Here is a 20,449-nt window from a genome sequence, read left to right on the forward strand (position 1 = left end):
CTTTTTGGTCTCCAGGGGCCTTGCTCTGCTTCCCTATACACGTTTCAGTTCAATGACCTAAGGAATAACAAAAAATAAATGTTTTTTTTAAACCAACAGTCCAGACTTTAAGGATGGATGAGTTTCCTTGGAAAACCCCATGCTTTCCATAATAAAGCTACTGTTGACCAGAATATCATAGGAATTCCTCTTAGAACTCACCTTCAGAGAAATGGAAAATACTGGATTTCAGAGAATGCTATCTGTACTCATGAAGGTACTATGAAATATTATCTAGAGAAGAATTTGAAAATTTGTGTAGGCAAAGGTGCCATCTCTGAAATTGACTCTTTGAAAGCAGAAAACAATCATTTGAATAGAGCCACTTTGATAACCTTATTTCCAGAACTTTATTTCATTAGCTCATGGTCACAGTTCATGTTTATTTAGCTTCTGATTCTGTGCAGAATACTCTGTTGGCCGCTGAATAAAAAGGAAAATGGCAAGCATGGTCCCTATGTTGTAAGAACTTCTATCACACGGGAGAGATGGGACCCAAAAAAGAAAAAAAAAAAAAAAGGAAAGAAAGAAAGAAGGAAAGAAAGAAGGAAAGAAAGACGAAGGAATACATGTAAAGAAAACATACCTGCAAACTAATAGAGTACTACTAATCTGTACACATATCAGCAATGGGCCAGAATATTCCCCCTGCTGATCCTGGGAAGGTCAGTGATAGCCTGTGGCTGGCCTGGCCTGTTCGTCCATGGCAGCCTAGATTGCTGTAAATTACAGTGTTGTCAAAATAAGGCTGAATGAGGTATTACAACTGGCCCATTAAATCTGTTTACCAGGAATGTTCTGGCTGCATCTGAAGCAGTCAATATTTCCTGTCATGTAGAATTTACTAATTACCAGATCCTTCATGCTTCTTTTAAAGGACTGCAATTACGTATTTGGCTGAGGAATTCTTCATATTGTGCTCCTATTTATGGGGAACAAAATGACGTGCCTTAGCTGGGGAACAGGGGACCAAAATGTTGGCATGATGTGGCAAGTGCTCGTGTTTGTTGTTCCAAACACAGGCCATTGCACAGTGTATTGCCAGCAGACACAGAACTCGGTTTCTAGCTTCCTCTTGATGGAGTTGAACAGAAAGGCCGAGCCCCTGCCTTCAATTTAGAGGATGTTGTCATGAGAGGTGCTTTTAGTTAAATTAGTCAAAATATCCATCCAGGGGGGTCTTCTTTTCCTCCTTTTTCGTCTTGCTAATGTCTGTGCACATCAGCCCTGTAATGAGCTTTTCCAGAATATGATGAAATGTCTTTGTCTTTGATGTTCTAACTAAGCCCAGATACATTTTTAAGAGAGATGATACAGCGCTGTCTTCTTGCTACTGTAGTATGTGTGGTCTGGATCCTGTCTTGAGACGGACATTAATTGACGCAGGGCAGTGCTCCAGCAAGTTCTGTGGGTCTGAACTGGCCTGCTGGGGTCACCCTGGATGAGTTGGTTGCTAGGAGGTAACTGGACCAGAGATCTAAGAACTGTGAGGCTCCTGGACTCTGCAGAAGCAGTGTCGTCCTCTTGGCTGACTTCCCTTCCCTGTCAAGGCTCTTCTGCCACCCCAAGCAATGAGAGAGGGTGGGCTCAGCTGTGCCAGTGGGCACACTCATCCCTGACCCAGCAGGGGTCGGAAGGAGGACCTAGCAAGAGCTGGCCGGGGGGGGGGGTGCTTTCTGCCCCTATGACGAGCCCCTCCCTCTCTAAGCTCATGCCCTGAACACTGACTCCTACCCCAATCTCACCTGTCTCCAAGAATCTTATTCTATTTTTATTCAACCTACTTTCTGGGTATGGAAGGTCCAGAAAGGGGGCTCGATTTATTGTAAAGTATCAGAGTTTCTGTGGTCCCCATTTTTATTAGGTCTACCACTTCAATGACATGCCTTATGAGAGGAAGCCAGCCTAGTGGTAAAGGACATGCATAGTCTCTGGGGCTAGGGGCCCTGAACTCAAATCCTGGCTCTGCTCCTAACTAGATGTGTGACTTCCATCTCTTTGTGATGACTTTTAGTTTTCTCCATCCATGGAATGGGGATAACAGCAGTACTTAGACTCAAGGGAAGTTATGGGGATTAAATGAGTTAATAGTTCCAAACTTCTTAACAGAACAGTGCCTGGAACATAGTAGGCACTTCTTAGCAGAGTAAGTAGATAGAAATAACAAGGTCATCTATCATTTGTTGAGTGCTTTTCACACTATAGAGTCTATCTCATTTAATGCTTAAGATAATTTCATGAGGTTGATGTTCATTAATTCCTCTGTTACTCCTGGCAGTTAGGCTAATAGATTTAGTGGAATTATATGGCCTTGAGCTAGTGTTAAAGCTCAGCCTTTAACAGCCTTTTCATTTATAAAGAGGGGATTAATTTAAGGCTTGAACATAATCCATGTAAGCCCTTCGCATGGTGCCTGGCAAATAGTAAGTGTTCACTAAATGGTAACTTCATTCTCAAGCAAGAAGACAAGTGTCTGTTTTCTATTCTAGTCTGATTTTGCAAGCCATGGCCAGTCAGTGGCACCCAGATGCCCTGACATTTAATCTGTGCCCCCCTGCATTTTCATCTAAACCCATGCCCCAAGCTCAGGGCCATTTATGCATGGAGCACTGTAAGCATAGGGCTTGGGTCAGGGTCTACAAAAAGGTTTGAGACCTGAAAAAAAAAAAAAAAGGCTAATGTATGATTTCCATAAAAAACAGAAGACGCTGCAAAATCAGAAATCAATATTTAATTACATGTTAATGACAGATACTTATTAGGCTTTTAGCATATGTATTAAACACTTTTATAGGCACTAACACAATACTTCATAACAGCCTATTAGCCCGATTGTACAGGTGAAGAAACAGACATAGAGACATAGAGACTTGTCCAAGGTCACACAGCCTTTAAGCAAGAGAACCAGGAGTTGAATGAAGACCATCTCAAATGCCTGCAGAATATAACAATATGGTATTAATAAAAAATGTAATATATGGAAACAATAGAAATCAGTTTTTGTCATTTCACTGGAATTCCAGACTATGCATATTGCTGAAAAATGAGAGCACTCTTAAATGAGTTGCCTTCCCCACATACTTTCAAAGCAAAAGAATAAAAAGCCTTTCAGATGGTTTTTATTCTTTTTTAAGTTTATTTATTTATTTTGAGAGAAACAAAGACAGTGAGAGTGGGAGAAGGAGAGAATCCCAAGACGAAGTAGCACAAACTGGGTTGTTCAAACAACAGAAATTTCTTGTCTCACAGCTCTGAACCACACAGAGCTCAAACTGACGAAGCCACAGGGTCATGACCTGAGCCGAAGCCAAGGGTCAGATGTTTAACCAACTGAGCCACCCAGTCACCCCTTTCAGATGGTGTTTAGAGAAAAAGATTGTGTTTCCCTTGAGACTAAAGATCTTTCTTTAATATATCTGATGGGGTGTGAGGTGGAGCCTCCAAAAGCAGTCATGCCCTTACTGTGCTTGACAAAAAGCACACAAACAAATGAACAAAACCATCAATTAACCACTTACGGAGGAGCTCTTATGTGCAAAGCTGTTCAGGTGGGTGTCGGAGTGTCCGAGTGACCAGGTAGACAAAATGGCGATTTTCGCAAACCAGCTCTTGTAGCTTAGCTCTTCAGACAGAAGACCCTGCAGCATATGCCAGCAGCTGACCTACTGCTAAACAGGAAGCAAAGAAAACTCCTGTGTGAAGACTCACAGAAATGCATGCAGACTGAAGGAAGACGGAGCAGGAAAGCGAGGAGACATTTCTGAGTCGCTTACCTGTGGTCCTCCCCAGTTGGAGTTAAGGTCCAAGGCGCTTCTGTGGAGGCTTGACCACCTTCTCTTTGGGCCTGAGGTGTCTGTAAGTGCCAACATCTCAGTTCTTCTCAGATGCCAGCAGCCTGTGCTTTGCCAGGTTTCCTGGAGAACACGTGTAGGAATCCTTGTTTGACACAACCGCTCACAGAGAACCAGTGTGGGACCATGGACTCTCTTCATCACGTCTGATATTTCTTTTAATTGTCCAGGGTACTGTATGAGTTTGATAGCACTGCCATGACAAAGTAGCACAAACTGGGTTGTTCAAACAACAGAAATTTCTTGTCTCACAGCTCTGGAGGCCAGAAGGCCAAGATCAAGGTCTTGACAGTGTTGGTTCCTTCTAAGGGCTGTGAGGGAGACTCTGTTCCAGGTCTTCTAGCTTATGGCGGCCTCTGATTTCCTTGGCTTGTAGATGTTAACACCCTGGTCTCTGCTTTCATTTCAATGGCATCGTCCTGATGTACATGTCTCTGCATCTGAATTTCCCTTTTTATAAGGACAACGGTCATATTGGATTAGGATCCACTTTGTGTCCTCATTTTTACTTCACTGCCTCTGCAAAGGCCCCACCTCCAAATAAGTCTCCATTCTGAGATAGAGCGAGAGGGGTTAGGACTCCAGCATATCTTTTTGAGGGGACGCAGTTCAACCCATAACAGCTACCCAAGTGTTTCAGCTTACTTTCAAAGCTGGTCTTAGCATGAGTTCCAATCACTCATTTATAAATTGCTGAGACTACACAATTAATGTTTTTATGGCAAAGCATTAGCTGTTGCTCTACTCAGCCCTTTAGCTCTATCTCTGTGATAAGCCCCAACTGTGTTTTTGAATAAACTCTCAGCACTATAGCTCTGAGCCATTTGTGAGCTCCCCTCCTCCGCAGCGCCCCTCAGGTGGGTGGCCTGACTCATTTAGCAGCAGACCTTGTCCTCAGCGGGCTCCCCGGAGGCCTTAATCTTGAAGTAATGGCAAGTGAGAGCAAGGACCTCCAGGGAGGGCATGAGCAGATTGATGAGTTGTTTGCCCAGTACGGAGTTCAAAATTGTAAGGTGAGGGCATAAAGTAACCAGAGCAGATACTGGTTTGAGATTTCCCAAACTACCAGTTGAGATGAGCTCTACGTGTGGCATTGTGCCCTGCATTTATCTCATCCCAAGGGCTTGACAGCTCCTAAGGAGATAAACACAGTTGTAAGATGTACTGGAAGAAGCACAGGGCTGACCACAAAAGTGTTGCTTGTTCTGGCCTGACTACGAGGAAAAGGCAACTTCGTTTTTAGCCCCAATATACTTGGCAGAGAGTTAACCCTGACCTGCTGGGCACAATATACCCCCGGGCTAAAGAATGGCATCCATCTGTTATTTGGAAGCTTTCCATAAGGAAAGCAGATGGGGATGAAAGGTTGAGTGTGCCAGAAAACACTGGGTCCTCCAGACCCAGGTCTCCATTAATGAAGTTTTGAGTTGCCATTTGGGAATGGGGTCAATAGTTGCAGATCATCTGCTTTTTTGAGAGAGGCTAAAAATCTGGAATTTTAATATGAAATCTACTAATTTTAAAATGTTGGCTACTAATTCAGTTTTTGTATTTTGTCTGTATGCTTGTTTGTTTTAAGGTGGTGGAGACCAAGGAAATAATGTGTGGGGGCCAAATTTAATCTTTAGGCTGCCACTATGGAATTTCTGTTCTAGAATACTCTTCAGTTTTAAAAGTTCAAAATCCGAAGTGCCTGGGTGGCCCCATTGGTTAAGTGTCCAACTTTTTATTTCAGCTCAGGTCATAATCTCACATATGAGTTTGAGCCCCATGCAGAGCCTACTTGGGATTCTCTCTCTCTCTCTCTCTCTCTCTCTCTCTCTCAGGCTCTCCCCTGCTCACATGCTTGCTCTTTCTCTCTCAAAATAAATAAATAAACATTAAAAAAATAACAGTTCAAAATCTAGTGTATTTTAATTAAACAACTAGTTAGGTAGCTATTATTTACCCTAGTTTTATTCTTTTAGCTTGAACAAATTCTCACAGTAAAAAAGGTTACTTAATACTTGTAATTTGTAAATGCACGTGTGTGTGTGTGTGTGTGCGTGTGTATCCATCTGTTAGCCCTAGGGGATCTCAATCTCAAAAAATCCAACAATAAGCCAGTGAGTATCCACTGGTGGATGTATGGGTACCCACAGTATCTTCTAGACATGTGTCTACAACTACTTCACCTTCGCCCAGACAGCTGCTCTCCTCATACTTTCCACAGACGACAGGTATGTGTCCTAAAGGATAGTAGAAATCAGAGCCCTGCCCCCACCCCAAGCCCTTTGTTTTTATCACTACTATTATTATCAGCATCATTATTATAACAGTGATGATATTAGCTTCCAACTGCCAATTGTCTTCTATATATTGTGCACTGTGTTAAGACTGTTGTCTCATGTAGCTCTCACAGCCTCCTTGAAAGGTTGAGTATTAATTTCTCTCAATTTCCAGGGGAGAAAGCCAAGGTTTAGTTACTCTGTCATGTGTGGAGTTAATTAATAATGGCAGACTGGGGAGTTCACATAGCTTCTTAAAGGTTTTATAGCTCTGCTGCTTCATAGTTCAATGTAGCAGTGGAGGGCACATATCTATATACTTTAGGATTTTTTTTTAATGCTTATAAAGCTGTAAAGTCTAACTTCCCTGTGGACATTATAAGCATTTCAAGTCAAAACGAACAAAAAATGGAATGAATAAAAAGAAAAGAAATGTCTACTCTGACATTTCTTGGAAGGAAATACCCAAAGGGGCCTACACCTGCTGCTTGAGGGCAGGTGGCCTTAGCCAGGGCCCCTTTCGTGACTCAGCTCTCAGAACCCAGCCTGCCTGAGGCAGCTGGTGCAGAAATGCGATCAGATGTACATGAAGGGTATTTGATTGGACTGATAATTTTTCCAATGTGGAGATTTGAAGACTTGAAGGGTTCAGATTAGAATGTAAGAAGCAGAGACCGAGTCAGGAGGATGAACTGGATGGAGCATAAACTATCTTTGTACACAAGAAGGCAGAAATATTATAGTAAACCAGGAAAAGAATTACCTCCAGCCTGCCCTCTGCAGTCTTCAAAGTGAGGTGACCCTCAATCTGTGGTTGAAGACACAGTCAGCTGCACTGTCTCCAGTGCTGATAAGGGTCTCCTGCTTTTCAAAGGAGCTGATTTCCCAGAGCTATCAGACATCAGTGAGTGATTATGCTGGACTGTGACAAAATAAAGGGGGAGTTTTATACATCAACATTATTTTCTTACACAGAAGGAATTAATAGAACTTGAGAAGGCAAAAACCTTAAGCTAAAACATGCATAAGCTCACAGAAGAATTTTCCCATTCCTGATTTTTTTTCAGGTGAAATTGTCACTTGATAAATGTGTATTGGGACACCTGAGTGGTTTGGTCGTTAAAGGGTCTGACTCTTGGTTTGGCTCAGGTCATGGGCTCATGGTTCATGATTCGAGCCCCATATCGGGCTCTGTGCCAATGGTGCAGAGCCTGCTTGGGATTCTCTCTCTTTCTGTCTCTCTCTCTCTGCACCTCCTCTGCTTGTTCTCTCTCTCTTTCTCTCTCCCTCCCCACTCAAAATAAATGAATGAATAAATAAATACACTTTAAAAGAAAACAATTTTTTAAAAAGTGTATGTTACGTGATCACTGTGTCCCAAAAACTATCCTGGAATTGAGTTATGGATAAAAACAGTTCCTGCCTTTGGGTAACTTTCCAGAAATCAAGAGTTTGTAGTCAGGTCAGGAAGTGAAATCAGTGGATGGCTACCTGTCCAGTGTGTTGCTCTAGATTTCATGGAGGATGCAAAATAAATCTGCTTCTTACTCTGCCACTGACTTGCAGCCTTTCAAGCAGGTCACTGAGTCTCAGGCTCCTCTCTTGTGGAAGGTGGAGTCATAGTTCCTGCCTCATAAATCTCACAGTGCTGTCGTGAGCATCACACAGAAAAATGGCTGTGAACATTTTGAAATCTGCCAATCATTATATGAACCCCCTCCTCAAAAAACCTGCTTTGAGGTCAGGAATATAAGAGAGACAAATGTGAAACAGCCAGTGAAGACCTCTGGATCGTTCACATTCAGGGGCCATATATTTGCTAGTTGACTTTAAATTAGAAAGAAAAAGCTAAAAATGGGGCTGTCTGGTAAAAGTATAGATTTTTCAGAACATCTAGAAATTTAGTGTTATGTAGCAATGACATGTGGTTTGCAGCTGCTGAGACTGAGGAAATAAATATTCTTTACCATGAATCCCGAGGAAAGAAAACCCTGTTAGGATTCCCCCGAAGGCACTCTCGCTGCCTGTGCTTTGGCATGCCCTACAGAATGGGGAGAGGACATCGGAGAGGGGCATCTGTCATGGCCTGTCACATCAGCACCACGCTACGGGACTCACTCTTTGGAAAGGGCAGCTCTCTACCTTTGATTAACTACCCACCTTTAAATTTCAGAATATGTCCTGGATCTGTGTACATGTGTGAGTATGATAGTCGTCTGGCTTTTAATCTGATTCCACCTGGCATAGGCAAGTAGAAACGGAGCCTGTGGTGCCTGGGTGAGATAACTAGTTATGTCTGGTATTTTCTAAATATTAAGGGGAAGGTTCGTTATAACTAAATAGATTTCAGAAAATACATAAACATTTTACATTAAATGAATAGCACTGCAACCCTAGGAAAGATTATATTCCTATCTCTTAAAAAGAGTAGGTGACCTGTATAAATCATTGCACTTTTTGTGAATTCACTGCCCCATGTTCAAAGCACAGAGAGACTTCAGTTTTACTATGTCATGGTTTGTATTTTTAGTTTGAGAAGGGTAATGGTTGGTCCTGAGCCCCATCTGGCCAGGAGATACATATCTCCATGGAAAACTAAAGGAGCACAGAAACCAAATATAAAGATAGAAGACAACAAGTTTAAGCTGCACAGTGCACTTCCCATTGGGCCTGTTCTCACTTGTTGCCAAACCTGAACCTGAGAATCAATGGGTCTTTCCCACTGAACTAACAGCTGTCTCTCTCCCCAGTGTTCTGTTTCCTGTGGTGGTGGAGTGAGGATTCGCAGTGTCACGTGTGCCAAGAACCACGATGAACCTTGTGACATGACAAGAAAACCCAACAGCCGGGCTCTTTGTGGCCTCCAGCAATGCCCATCTAGCCGAAGACTTCTGAAGCCCAACAAAGGCACAGTTCCTAGTGGGAGAAAGCCAACGTCTGAGCAGGACCCCTTAAAGCCCATCCCTCCAACCACATCCAGTCCCAGAATGCTGAGCACACCCACAGTGCCCCAGACTATGAGTACAAGTGCCCCGGCCATCAGCAACCCCGGTCCTACCCCAGACCCCGAAACAGGAGACCCGGATGGTAAATGGTGGCAGAACAGTTCCAGCCAAACTGAACTGGATTCCAATTATGTCATTTCCACTGGAAGTACTTCCCAGCCCATCCTCACTTCCTGGCCTTTGAGTGTCCAGCCAAATGAAGAGAATGTTCCCAGTTCAGACCCTGGTCCTACCTCAGACAGAGACTTTTTAACCGCGACAACGAGTGGTTCTGATTTGCCATCTTCCAGCAACCCTGTGACTTGGCAGGTGACTCCATTTTATGATACCTTGACCAAAGAGCCAGAAGCAGAGATTCACAGTGGCTCGGGGGAAGACAGTGAACAATCTGAGGACAGAAATGAAAACAGCTCCATAGTGTGGACCAAAGTCAAAGTGCCTGGAAATGATGCTTCAGTGGTGAGAAGTACAGAAATGCCCCTTGGACCCCCACCGACACCTTATCTCAGGGGGCCATCCTTGCGGCCACCCTTCAGCACCATTGTGGAAGGACTGCTACCCACCCAAAGGCCTGCTTCTCTCAAAAATGGTGCCTCTGGAGCTGAAGGGATGTTCACTGAAAAGCCAGTGAGCTCTCCGTTCCCTCTGGGAGGAGACCGCCAACCAGCAGCCTCAGAACAGTCGGTAAACCATAACCCCCCAGAACTCCCAAGCAACGTGAATCTGACACACAGTTCCGAACCAGTCCTGACCGAGGAAGATGCAAAAAGTCTGATCGCTGAGGGGTTTCTGCTAAATGCTTCCAATTATAAGCAGGTCTCCACCGGCGGCAGCCCCGCATACTGGGTGGTTGGAAACTGGAGTGAGGTAGGAGCTCCATTTCTTGCCCCGTGCCTGACTTTCCATGGAAATGGCTAGGGGTGTTGCGTTCTTGTGTAGATTTCAAATGGACTTGTATAAAATATAGCCCGATGTGGAAGAAATGTGGAGCACTCAGGTCCATGCACTAACTTCCCTCCTGTCCTCCCTAACTCCTAAATTGAGGGGGGGAAACATTTCCAGGGAGGGAGGACAAATGTAGTGAGATAAAGTAAAAAGAACTCTGACCTAAGCCAGGAGGGCTGGGTGCTTCAGCTGTGTGATGGCAGAGAACTCAGTCCATGCTTTGGACTCTGCTCTTTGTTTATAGACTGTAGAGCTGGTGCAGATCACCTATAACACCCCCTCCGGCTACAAAACCTCAGTGGCCTGTGAGGACAGGCAGCTGAAGGGGCCAGAGTTTGCATTTCATTCAGAAAGTGATCTTGGGACTCCAGTCAAAATCTGTCAGGTAATCCAAATTGGAGTGGAAATTGAAGATAAAATTCCTTAAAAGCATTCTCTAGTTCAGTGATATTGATGATTTTCTTTTCTTTTTGGTGTGTTTGCATGCTTGCATGAAAAAATCACACTGGCTCATTAAAAGAATTAGAAAATGGAGGAAGAAGAAAATAAACATGATGACAGAATGTTGGCCCCTGTTTTCAAGCTTTAGAAATTTGGCTAGATACTTGTTTTTCCATTTCTAGACCTAATTAATATCCTTTGAAGCATCAAAATCATTTTTACCCATTTGAATTTTGAATGCACAGTATATGAGCTTGTTAAAATAATTTGACAACTCAAAAGAGGACTTTGTGGCAAAGTGGCCACATGTTTACATTAGTCAGCATTTTAATGACAATTCATGACTCCTCTCCCTCACTAAAGAGAAATGAAGTATTTGTAGCTAATCTAACAACAGCGCATATAATTTATAAAGCATGTCGGTTTCCAAACCACTTTCATATGTAGCCTCTTATTCTCTCCTTTTGACAGTCCCGAGGAGCAGGTGAGGTCTCATCGATGACACTTTGCAAACAGAGAAAATAAAATTTGTGGCAGTCAAGTGACTTGTTGAGGGCCCCAACTGTCATGTTGATGACAACATGGATGTCCCTGGATGATGCCCCTTCTAACTCCAGTCTATTCAGTTTGTAAAACAGGCATGATCTGTGGATCAAGTGAGGGGACCTGTATACTAAACCAACATAAAAGTACATACTAGCTCTGATGACTGTGGAAGTACATTTTGATTACAGTAAATCAAGACATCCTTGACTTATCTCAAATGTCATCATTTGACTTAGACAGAAATAAATTGCTTCATTGAATACATCATAGATTGCCAAAAATTTGGCTTCCATGGTGAAGCCATCAAGAGCTATTAATTCCAGGCAGTTTGGAGAAGAGGAATTGGTCCATGTGGCAGTTTTTCAGAGCTGCAAAGGATATTAGGCGAACAGAGTTGAACATTTGGCAGAAATTCCCTTTGTGATAGGGTTTGGGGCCTGCTCTCTTTACACATCTTTTGAGACAAAATGTTTAATACACAGAGTTTTCAGAGAGGATCAGGACTCAGAATGAAAACTTTGGTTTTCCCACAATCCTGTGAATTTTTTATTCTGTTCGTTTCTGAAGCTTCTTTAGGATGGCATCTCAATGACTACCTCTTAGAGACCCCATTGATATCACTCTTCCCCAAGCCCACTATAAAATCCTTAACAGTTTTACAAGTCAGTGTCACTTCATCATTCTTATCATCTCCTGTTTATGTCCTGTTAGTTTAGGGCCAGTGGCTTCCAATGGTGGAAGCACTCGGAAAAGATGGGGATGCTTTTGTTTGTTACAGTGATGGGGGAGGGAGCTACTACCAGCATTCAATATCTGAGAGCCAAAGATGATAAAAGCCCTGCGACATTCGGGGAAGTCTCTTATAAGGAAGAATCGTCCAGTGCAAAATGGCGGTTAGTGCCCAACAGTCAAGAAAGGAAGACCCTCAGTTACTGTTCTTGCCCCGTCACTGGTCTGGGCACCTCCAGGCTCTCCCCCCTGCAACGCATTCCATGCATCACAAGAGATGTAAGACTGCCAACTTGGTCTTCTGTAAGAATTTACTAATCATTCCAAACTCCTGCTCACAAATCTTTAATGTCTCTTCATTACATATCAGATCAGAGAAATCCACTCTGACATCCAACAGCCTTTACAACATTACATAACTGAACTTTCAAACCACACTGGCTTCACTCTGTTTCATCATCTTAAGCTTCAGCAAATCTAAACTGCTCAGTTTTCCCTAAGCCCCTCTCAGTCCAATGCCTTTTTTTTTTTTTCTTTTTTAAATGCTGTTCCCTCTGCCTGGAAATTCCCCTCTTTTGCCCTTTCGAATTCCCCCTGTTCTTCAAGACCAAGCTATGAGCTGCCATAAAGTTTTTCCTGATCACTGAGATTGGAAGTAATTTCTAAAGCTCTTTGTCATTTGACTGAAAAGTTTTCTCACCGTTTCCTCCCATGGGCTCTTCCCATGCCCCATTGTGTACAATGTTTTCTTCTAATTGTGATTTCAAAAATTAAAGAATTGATATAAAAATTAAGTTAACACTATAAATGGACATAAAACTTGATACCAGACTTTCGGGTTGGAATCCTGGTTCAGCTGCTAACTATATATGTCCTCACTCTGCCTCAGTTTCCTCATCTGTGTCACGAGGACCGTGACAATTCCTGATTCAGAGACTGTGAGGGGATAAAAGCAATAACTATGTGTAAGGTACTCAGAAGAGTATGGGGCACATAGGAAGCACCCAGTGTTTGCTCTGAAACCTGTTTGCAAAACAGAAAGCCTACATGCCATGCAGCATACAAGCGTGTGGCTCCTGTGTTGTCAGAAAATCACCTCATTGAATTGCCCCATCATCCAGTCAGATCCCACTGGATCTGACTCAACTCAGTGTACACTGTGCAGTTGTGTACATGGAAGTGACTATGATTTTCCACAGCCGTTCTCAACAGGTGTCACATGATGCCAAGCCAGCCCTCCTGGTTAGTTCCAGTTCTGAACACCCCCAAGCCTCCCCCTGGACCGGGTCGCTAGCTATAACTCAGATGAAGGTTTCCAGGACAAAGTGAAGTTATCCCTCAACCTCCCTGGGGTTTCTTCTTGTCTCTTCCTCTTGTCTCACGCCCAGTTTGAAACTCTTACAATTGACAAGTGATGGGATTTCATCTCACTGTACTGTGTTCCATGCATTTGCCCCGTCAACACTACCTTTGGACTGTTGTTTGCTGCCTCAATAAAAACTGCCGCAAAAAGAAAAAACAGTGGGATAACTAGGTGGCTCATTCGGTGAAGCATTTAACTCTTGATTTTGACTCAGGTCATGATCTCGGGATTTGCGAGATGGAGCCCCACATGGGGTTCTGCACAGAGAGTGAGGAGCCTGCCTGGGATTCTCTCTCTCTCTCTCTCTCTCCTTCTTTTCCCTCTCCCTCCGCCCCTTCTATGCATTCTCTCTCTCTCTCTCTTTCAAAACGAATAAACTTTTTTAAAAAATACAAAGAAAAAAGTGTTCAAAAGGAATTAAATGTCTGCTCATGAAATCTGAATCTGTTAGGACTAAATTCAGAGCCCCAGAGACAACATGCATTTATTTGCCACATAAATATGGTACAAGAATCATAGACATCACTTGAGATTTACTAGGTTATCAGTAGCCTGGGAATTTAGTTTACTAGGTCCTTTCCTGGATTGGGGCAAATATATTTTCTCTATGTCATAATATGAAATTAACAACAGACTATGTGGCCTTGAATGTTGCTTCTATCTCTGGACCCTGGATATCTGGAAAGTGAGACTCCTAATGCTGCCCTTGCACCTGTGTTGTATTTAATAGATAACATTTGTAAAGTCCTGACCATGTGCATGAATTTCTGTGGTCCTAATGTTATCACCAGTTTTATAGTCTAGGGAGTTAGGAGATTCCAAAAGACCACACAATTAGCCAATTGCAGAACTATAATTGTACCTTGAATCTCAGAAAGGTAAAGAAAATGTAGGAAAGCTACCTGTTATGTAGTTGTATCAATTGCCTATTGCTACAATAATGCTATATGACAAACCACCACAAGACCTCAGAATTTCCTTGAGTCTGTGGGTCAGCAGAGAGATTCTGCTCATTGGGGCTGAGCTTAGTTGACCTCAGCTTGGCTTGCCGTGCATCTGCCCGAGGGTCAGGTACAAGCTGGCTGGTTGGTCTGGAGTGGCCTCAGCTGGGTGACCCAGTTCTATTTCACATGATTTCTCATCCTCCAGCAAGCTGGCCCCATTTTATTCTCATGGCAGAGAAAGGGGTCCAAGAAAGAGAATTGAAACTAGCAAGTCCTCTTGAGAAATGGGACATCATCCACTGGATTTTTTTGGCCAGAGAAACTCACAAGAACAGTTTTGATTCAAGAGCTGGGGAAATATATCCCATTGTTTGACAAAAAGATCTGCAAAGTCCCATTGCAGAGAACATGGTGTGTCCAATGTGGGCCCTAGTGTAATTAATCTATGACCGTGGCCAATGCACTCAGCCATTATTACCTCTATTACACATATCCATAATGTAGAACAGAGGAGAAAGGCTAGGAACTTAGGTACCAACTAAATCCTAAAGAACTTTAAGAGGAGAGATTACCTCCATAAATAGGCCAGCTGGAAAAATGATGACCTAGACTACTTTCTACTCTTCCCTTTCTGTGATTCTATAGTAAAGTTATCCATCTAGACTCCCTGTTATGTTATCTATGTGTATAACACAAGAACTTGCACAAAGTGACACACGAAATTATGTGGAAGATGAAATTGCAGCAAGAGAAAAATGTAAGACTGGTTTTTATTTATAACTCATCAAAAGAAGCCTTCAAAAATGTCATAGATGGAACTTCCACCCTTTTTTAAAATTAGCCCACAGCTGTGTTTTACATGTGTACAGATGGCACCTCCTTCTGAGGGTGGGCAGGAGAGAAGGAATGCAAGAAAAATCAACTGTATGAAAGAATTAAGCACATGGAATAAAAGAAAGTATGGAGAAGATTCTTTGGTTTTCAAGGTGATCCCATGCTATACTTGAGGTATTTTAAGAATCACGAATAAATTAAAACATCATGTGGGGAATGGGCTGTATGTACCAGTAGGCAAGTGGAGAAAAGCACTAAGTTGCAACATCTTTCTAAGCTCCACAGCATTGGCATCACCAGGGAGCTGGTCAGAAATGCAGAAAATGTGGTGGACTCAGCTGGGTGACCCAGTTCTAGTGCACGTGATCTCTCACCCTCCACCCCAGACCCACTGACTCAGAATCTGCATTTAGCAGGTGACACATATGGACACTACAGTTTGAGAGGAACTGCTATAGCAGCCAGTATATGGCATTTTGGAGGCAGAAAGCCCCAGGCTTTACTCGTTTGTCAAGCCAACCCTCCAAGCCGCAAGGTTTTTTTCTACACTATCACAATACTCGTCTAACCACAGGTTTGTCTTGGAGAGGAAGTGAGATAGTGTCATCGAGGTGTTCTAACAGGCAGAGGTATGGATCTCACATCCCCTATGAATGGGCAGCATTGGTATGAAATGTGGCAGGCAAGTTTGCACAGCCCCCAGACCTTCGTGCCAGGATAACTTTTAAAGAGAAGCAAAGTTCCACTTGCACTGGCTTGCTAATCCACTTCCTAATCCACTTGATAATCAGATTCTCATCACTGGATGTTTATTAGAATCACCTGGGGCATTTTTTTTTTTTTTTTACTGCANCGAAGTCGGATGCTTAACCGACTGAGCCACCCAGGTGCCCCGATGGTAGTTTTTAAAAAGCCTGCGAATTTAGGTGAGCATCCAAGGCGGAGACCTTGACTTCAGAGTGTGGTGAGCTACATCTGAGAGAGTGGCCCTCAGCCTGTCTTCTCTGTCCCCCGCCCCACACAGTGCTCCACCACCTGCGGGCTGGGAGCCTACTGGCGAAGCGTGGAATGCAGCACCCAGATGGATTCCGACTGTGCTGCCCTTCAGAGGCCTGACCCTGCCAAAAGATGCCACCTTCGTCCCTGCGCCTCCTGGAAAGTGGGGAACTGGAGCAAGGTAATCGATCTGGCTCTGCGGCGTTCTGGAGGGGGACAGCCTTCTCTAAGCACGTGCTGAAGTAGGTGCCTCCCCTGCCTTCCTCCCTTGCTGCCTCCCTCTGCCCTCTTCTCTGCTAAAACTGTGGATGAGTAAGTCATAGACATCACCATGAGCCTATTCGAACTTACACAATAGTCTTAGAGCAAGGATGGAGTTTTTATTAAACCACATGTCTATAGCTGCCTGTCTTTTCTCTTCCCAGATAAACTGGAATTAAAAGTTAAATTTGCATAATTAATTGCTTGTTCAGCATGCAACGTTATTTCTAAATTATTTAAATTTACCATTACAATTACCATGATACATCATCACGTGTATAATTAAGTCGTGACACAGCATCTGCTCACAAAGCAAGTGTGCTTTTCAATCTGCCAGACCCAAAATGACAAAAAGGCTAGACACAGAGAAAACACTGGTCTCTCAAAGTGTACTTCCCATACTGATCTTTGTGCAGTGTGGTTTTACAGTCCCTGCTAATCTGGCCGTGGTTACTCATTTTGCTATGTTGTCTGCATGGTCCCTGGTGAGAGACTGTATCAGGTTTTTGGATTTGTTACCCTTGGTGCTTCTGGGCACTAACCAGGCCTAACCTAGCCTGGGGCTGAGCCACACCCTGGGGGATACACTCAGGCTGTAAGACACGGCTCAGTTGTGGGGTTGACAGATGATTGGCAGGAGAAGGTGCAGAGGTGTGAGCTGTGCATGTACCTTCTGTTTGCCAAACACACTCCCCTCCCCACTATGATGCTCTTTAGGCCCATCTTCTCTCAGGGGAACCAGTTTCCCTTGACAGCTGAAACACAGAAGGGAGAAGAAAAAAAATTGAGCAGACCCATAAACAACAAAGAAATTAAATCAGTTACCAAAAATCTCCCAACAAATAAAAGTCCTAAGCCAGATGGTTTCCCATGGGAATTCTACCATTTAAAGAAGAGTTAATACCTATTCTTCTCAAACTGTTCCAAAAATTGAAATAGTAGGAAAGCTTACAAACTCATTTTATGAAGTCAGCATTCCAAAAGAAGACAAAGACCCCACTAAAAAGCCAATATAATATCCCTAATGAAACTGGATGCAACAATTCTCAACAAGATGCTAGCAAATCAAATTCAACAGTGTATTAAAATAATTATTCACCATAATGAAGTGGAATTTATTCCTGGGCTTTAGGTCTGGTTCAGTATTCACAAATCAATCAATGTGGCACACTACATTAATAAGAGAAAAGATAAGAATCATAGGATCTTTTCAATAGAAGCAGAAAAAGCATTTCACAAAATACAGCATCCTTTCTTGATAAAAACCCTCAAGCAAGTAGTAGGGATAGAGGGAACATACCTCAACATCATAAAAGCCATATAGGAAAGGCCCACAGCTAATATCCTCAGTGGGGAAAAACAGAGCTTTTCCCCCAAAGTCAGGAACACAACATGGATGTCCACTCACCACTGTTGTTGAATGTAGTACTGGAAGTTCTAGCCTCAGCATTCAGACAACAAAAAGAAATAAAAGGCATCCACACTGACAAAGAAGTCAAACTTTCACTCTTCACAGATGACATGATACTCTACATGGAAAACCCAAGAAACTCCACCAAAAAACTGCTAGAACTAATACATGAATTTAACAAAATCACAGGATATAAAATCAATGTACATAAATGGGTTGTATTTCTATACACCAGTAATGAAGCAGCACAAAGAGAAATCCAGGAATCATTCCCATTTACAATTGCACCAAAAACCACAAGATGCCTAAGAATAAACCTAACCAAAGAGGTAAAAGACCTGTATGCTGAAAACTATAGAAAGCTTATAAAAAAAATTGGAGAAGACACAAAGAAATGGAAAAACACTCATGCTCATGGATTAGAAGAACAAATATTGTTAAAATGTCAATACTACTCAAAGCAAGCTACACATTCAATGCAATCCCTACCGAAATAACACCACATTCTTCACAGAGCTAGAACAAACAATCCTAAAATCTGTATGGAACCAGAAAAGACCCTGAATAGCCAAAGTAATGTTGAGAAAAAGAAACAAAGCTAGAGGCATTACAATTCTGGACTTTAAGCTGGATTACAAAGCTGTAATCATCAACACAATATGGTACTGGCACAAAAACAGACACAGAGATCAATGGAACAGAATAGAGAATCCAGAAATGGACCTACAAGTGTATGGCCTACTAATTTTCAACAAAGCAGGAAAGAGTATCCAATGGAATAAAGACAGTCTCTTCAGCAAATGGTGCTGGGAAAACTGGACAGTGGCAGGCAGAACAATGAAATTGGACCACTTTCTTACATCATACACAAAAATAAATTCAAAATGTATGAAAGACCTAAGTGCGAAATAGGAAACCATTAAAATCCTAGAAGAGAAAACAGGCAACAACCTCTTTTGACCTTGGACTCAGCAACTTCTCACTGGACATGTCTCTGGAGGCAAGGAAAATAAAACAAAAATAAACTAGTGGGACCTCATCAAGATAAAAAGCTTCTGCACAGCAAAGGAAACAGTCAACAAAACTAACAGGCAACGGATGGAATGGGAGAAGGTATTTTCAAATGACGTATCTGATAAAGTATCTCAAAGCTTTAAAGAACTATCAAACTCAAAACAAAAAAAAACAAAAACAAAAACAAAACAAAAAATCAAGTGAAGAAATAGGCAGAAGACATGAATAGACACTTTTCCAAGAAGACATCCAGATGGCCAACAGACACATGAAAAGATGTTCAATATCACTCATCATCAGGGAAATACAAATCAAAACCACACCGAGATACCACCTCATGCCTGTCAGAATGGCCAGAAATAACAACGTAGGAAACAACAGATGTTGGTGAGGATGTGGAGAAAGAGGAACCTCTTACACTGTTGATGGGAATGTAAACTGATGAGGCCACTCTGGAAAACAGTATAAAATTTCCTCAAAAAATTAAAAACAGAACTATCCTACAACCCAGCAATTGCACTTTGGATCCACTTTTGGATCCTTTTATCCAAAGGACACAAAATACTAGTATAAATACTAGGTATTTATCCAAAGGATACAAAAAGGCTTGTTCTAAGGGGCACATGCACCCCAGTATTTACAGCAGCACTATCAACAATAAGCAAATTCTGGAATAAGCCCAAATATTCTTCAACTGGTGAATGGATAAAGAAGATGTGGCACACACACACACACACACACACACACACACAAGGAATACTACTCGTCAGTCAAAAAGAATGAAATCTTGCCATTTGCAACAATGTGGAAGGACCTAAGGTGTATTATGCTAAGTGAAATAGGTCAGGCAGAGAAAGACAAATATCATACAATTTCACTCATTTGTGGAATTTATGAAACATAACAGATGAACATAGGGGAAAGGAAGGAAAATAAGAAAAACAGGGTGAGGCAAACCATAAGAGACTCTTAAACAGAGTGAACAAACTGAGGGTTGTTGAAGGGGAAGTGGGTAGGGGGATGGGCTAAATGGAGCATGGAGATTAAGGAGGGCACCTGTTGGGATGAGCACTGGGTGTTGTATGTAAGTGATGAGTCAATGGGTTCTACCCCTGAAACCAGTACTACATTGTATGACTAACTTGAATATAAGTAACTAAATTAATAATCAATACATACATACATAAATACATAAAACCTAGAGTAGGAAAGTAGGCCCTTTGTTTTGCCTTTAAATATCCAGAGGGTTTAGATTTTGCCTTGTTGATGGTTTGCCTTTTCACAGATACTTTCTCAGAGGAAAGAATTCTAATTTTATCTTGAATCTTCTGCATTATCCCCCCCTGATTCCCACCCCCAAACCAGAGACACTTCAAGTCTCAAATACCTGCCCTCAGCCCGCAGGTATCACACCTGACACCTCCGGGTTACTCACCAGCAACCCCTACCTTTGTGGCGGCTGTCTGAGTTGTGGTTGCCTTGCTGGCTTTTGTCTCCAGCACCATGTGGCTCCTCGATGCAGGCTGGTACCACTGCTGTGGACATGTCCCCATGTGTGCGACAGGACAGTAAGACTATACATTCAGGCTCTCCCTTTACCATGTCTAGAAGTAGTTTTTCAGAGTGGTGTGCTTCCACTTCATGCAGTAATCTGCCTGATACACATTCAAGGTTGTGGTCCTCAGGTCTGTCCCAGAGGCATACTTGGGAAGGCAGTTCTGCAGAATTGAATCCTAGAAGCTGAGCTGGGCAGTGGATCAGACACATCTGGATTGGCGAACCCTGCTCTGGTGTGACGAGCGT

The 20,449-nt window shown here is 42.7% G+C and overlaps 1 protein-coding gene across 2 annotated transcripts in view; it reads left to right on the top strand.

The window, feature by feature from the left end:
- The window catches only part of ADAMTS12 (ADAM metallopeptidase with thrombospondin type 1 motif 12), a 286,228-nt gene that overhangs the window by 238,219 nt on the left and 27,560 nt on the right, over window positions 1-20,449 (top strand). Inside the window, exons 19-20 of one of the 2 annotated variants that reach the window (XM_077755824.1) lie at window positions 8,908-10,029; window positions 15,989-16,141. In XM_077755824.1, the coding sequence (XP_077611950.1) occupies window positions 8,908-10,029; window positions 15,989-16,141 (1,275 nt within the window). The remainder of the gene's footprint in view (window positions 1-8,907; window positions 10,030-15,988; window positions 16,142-20,449) is intronic. The other variant, XM_077755825.1, reaches the window with a different exon arrangement.

Source organism: Crocuta crocuta, unplaced genomic scaffold (assembly GCF_008692635.1).
Source record: "Crocuta crocuta isolate KB4526 unplaced genomic scaffold, BGI_CrCroc_1.0 scaffold222, whole genome shotgun sequence".
Classification (NCBI taxonomy): Eukaryota; Metazoa; Chordata; class Mammalia; order Carnivora; family Hyaenidae; genus Crocuta; species Crocuta crocuta.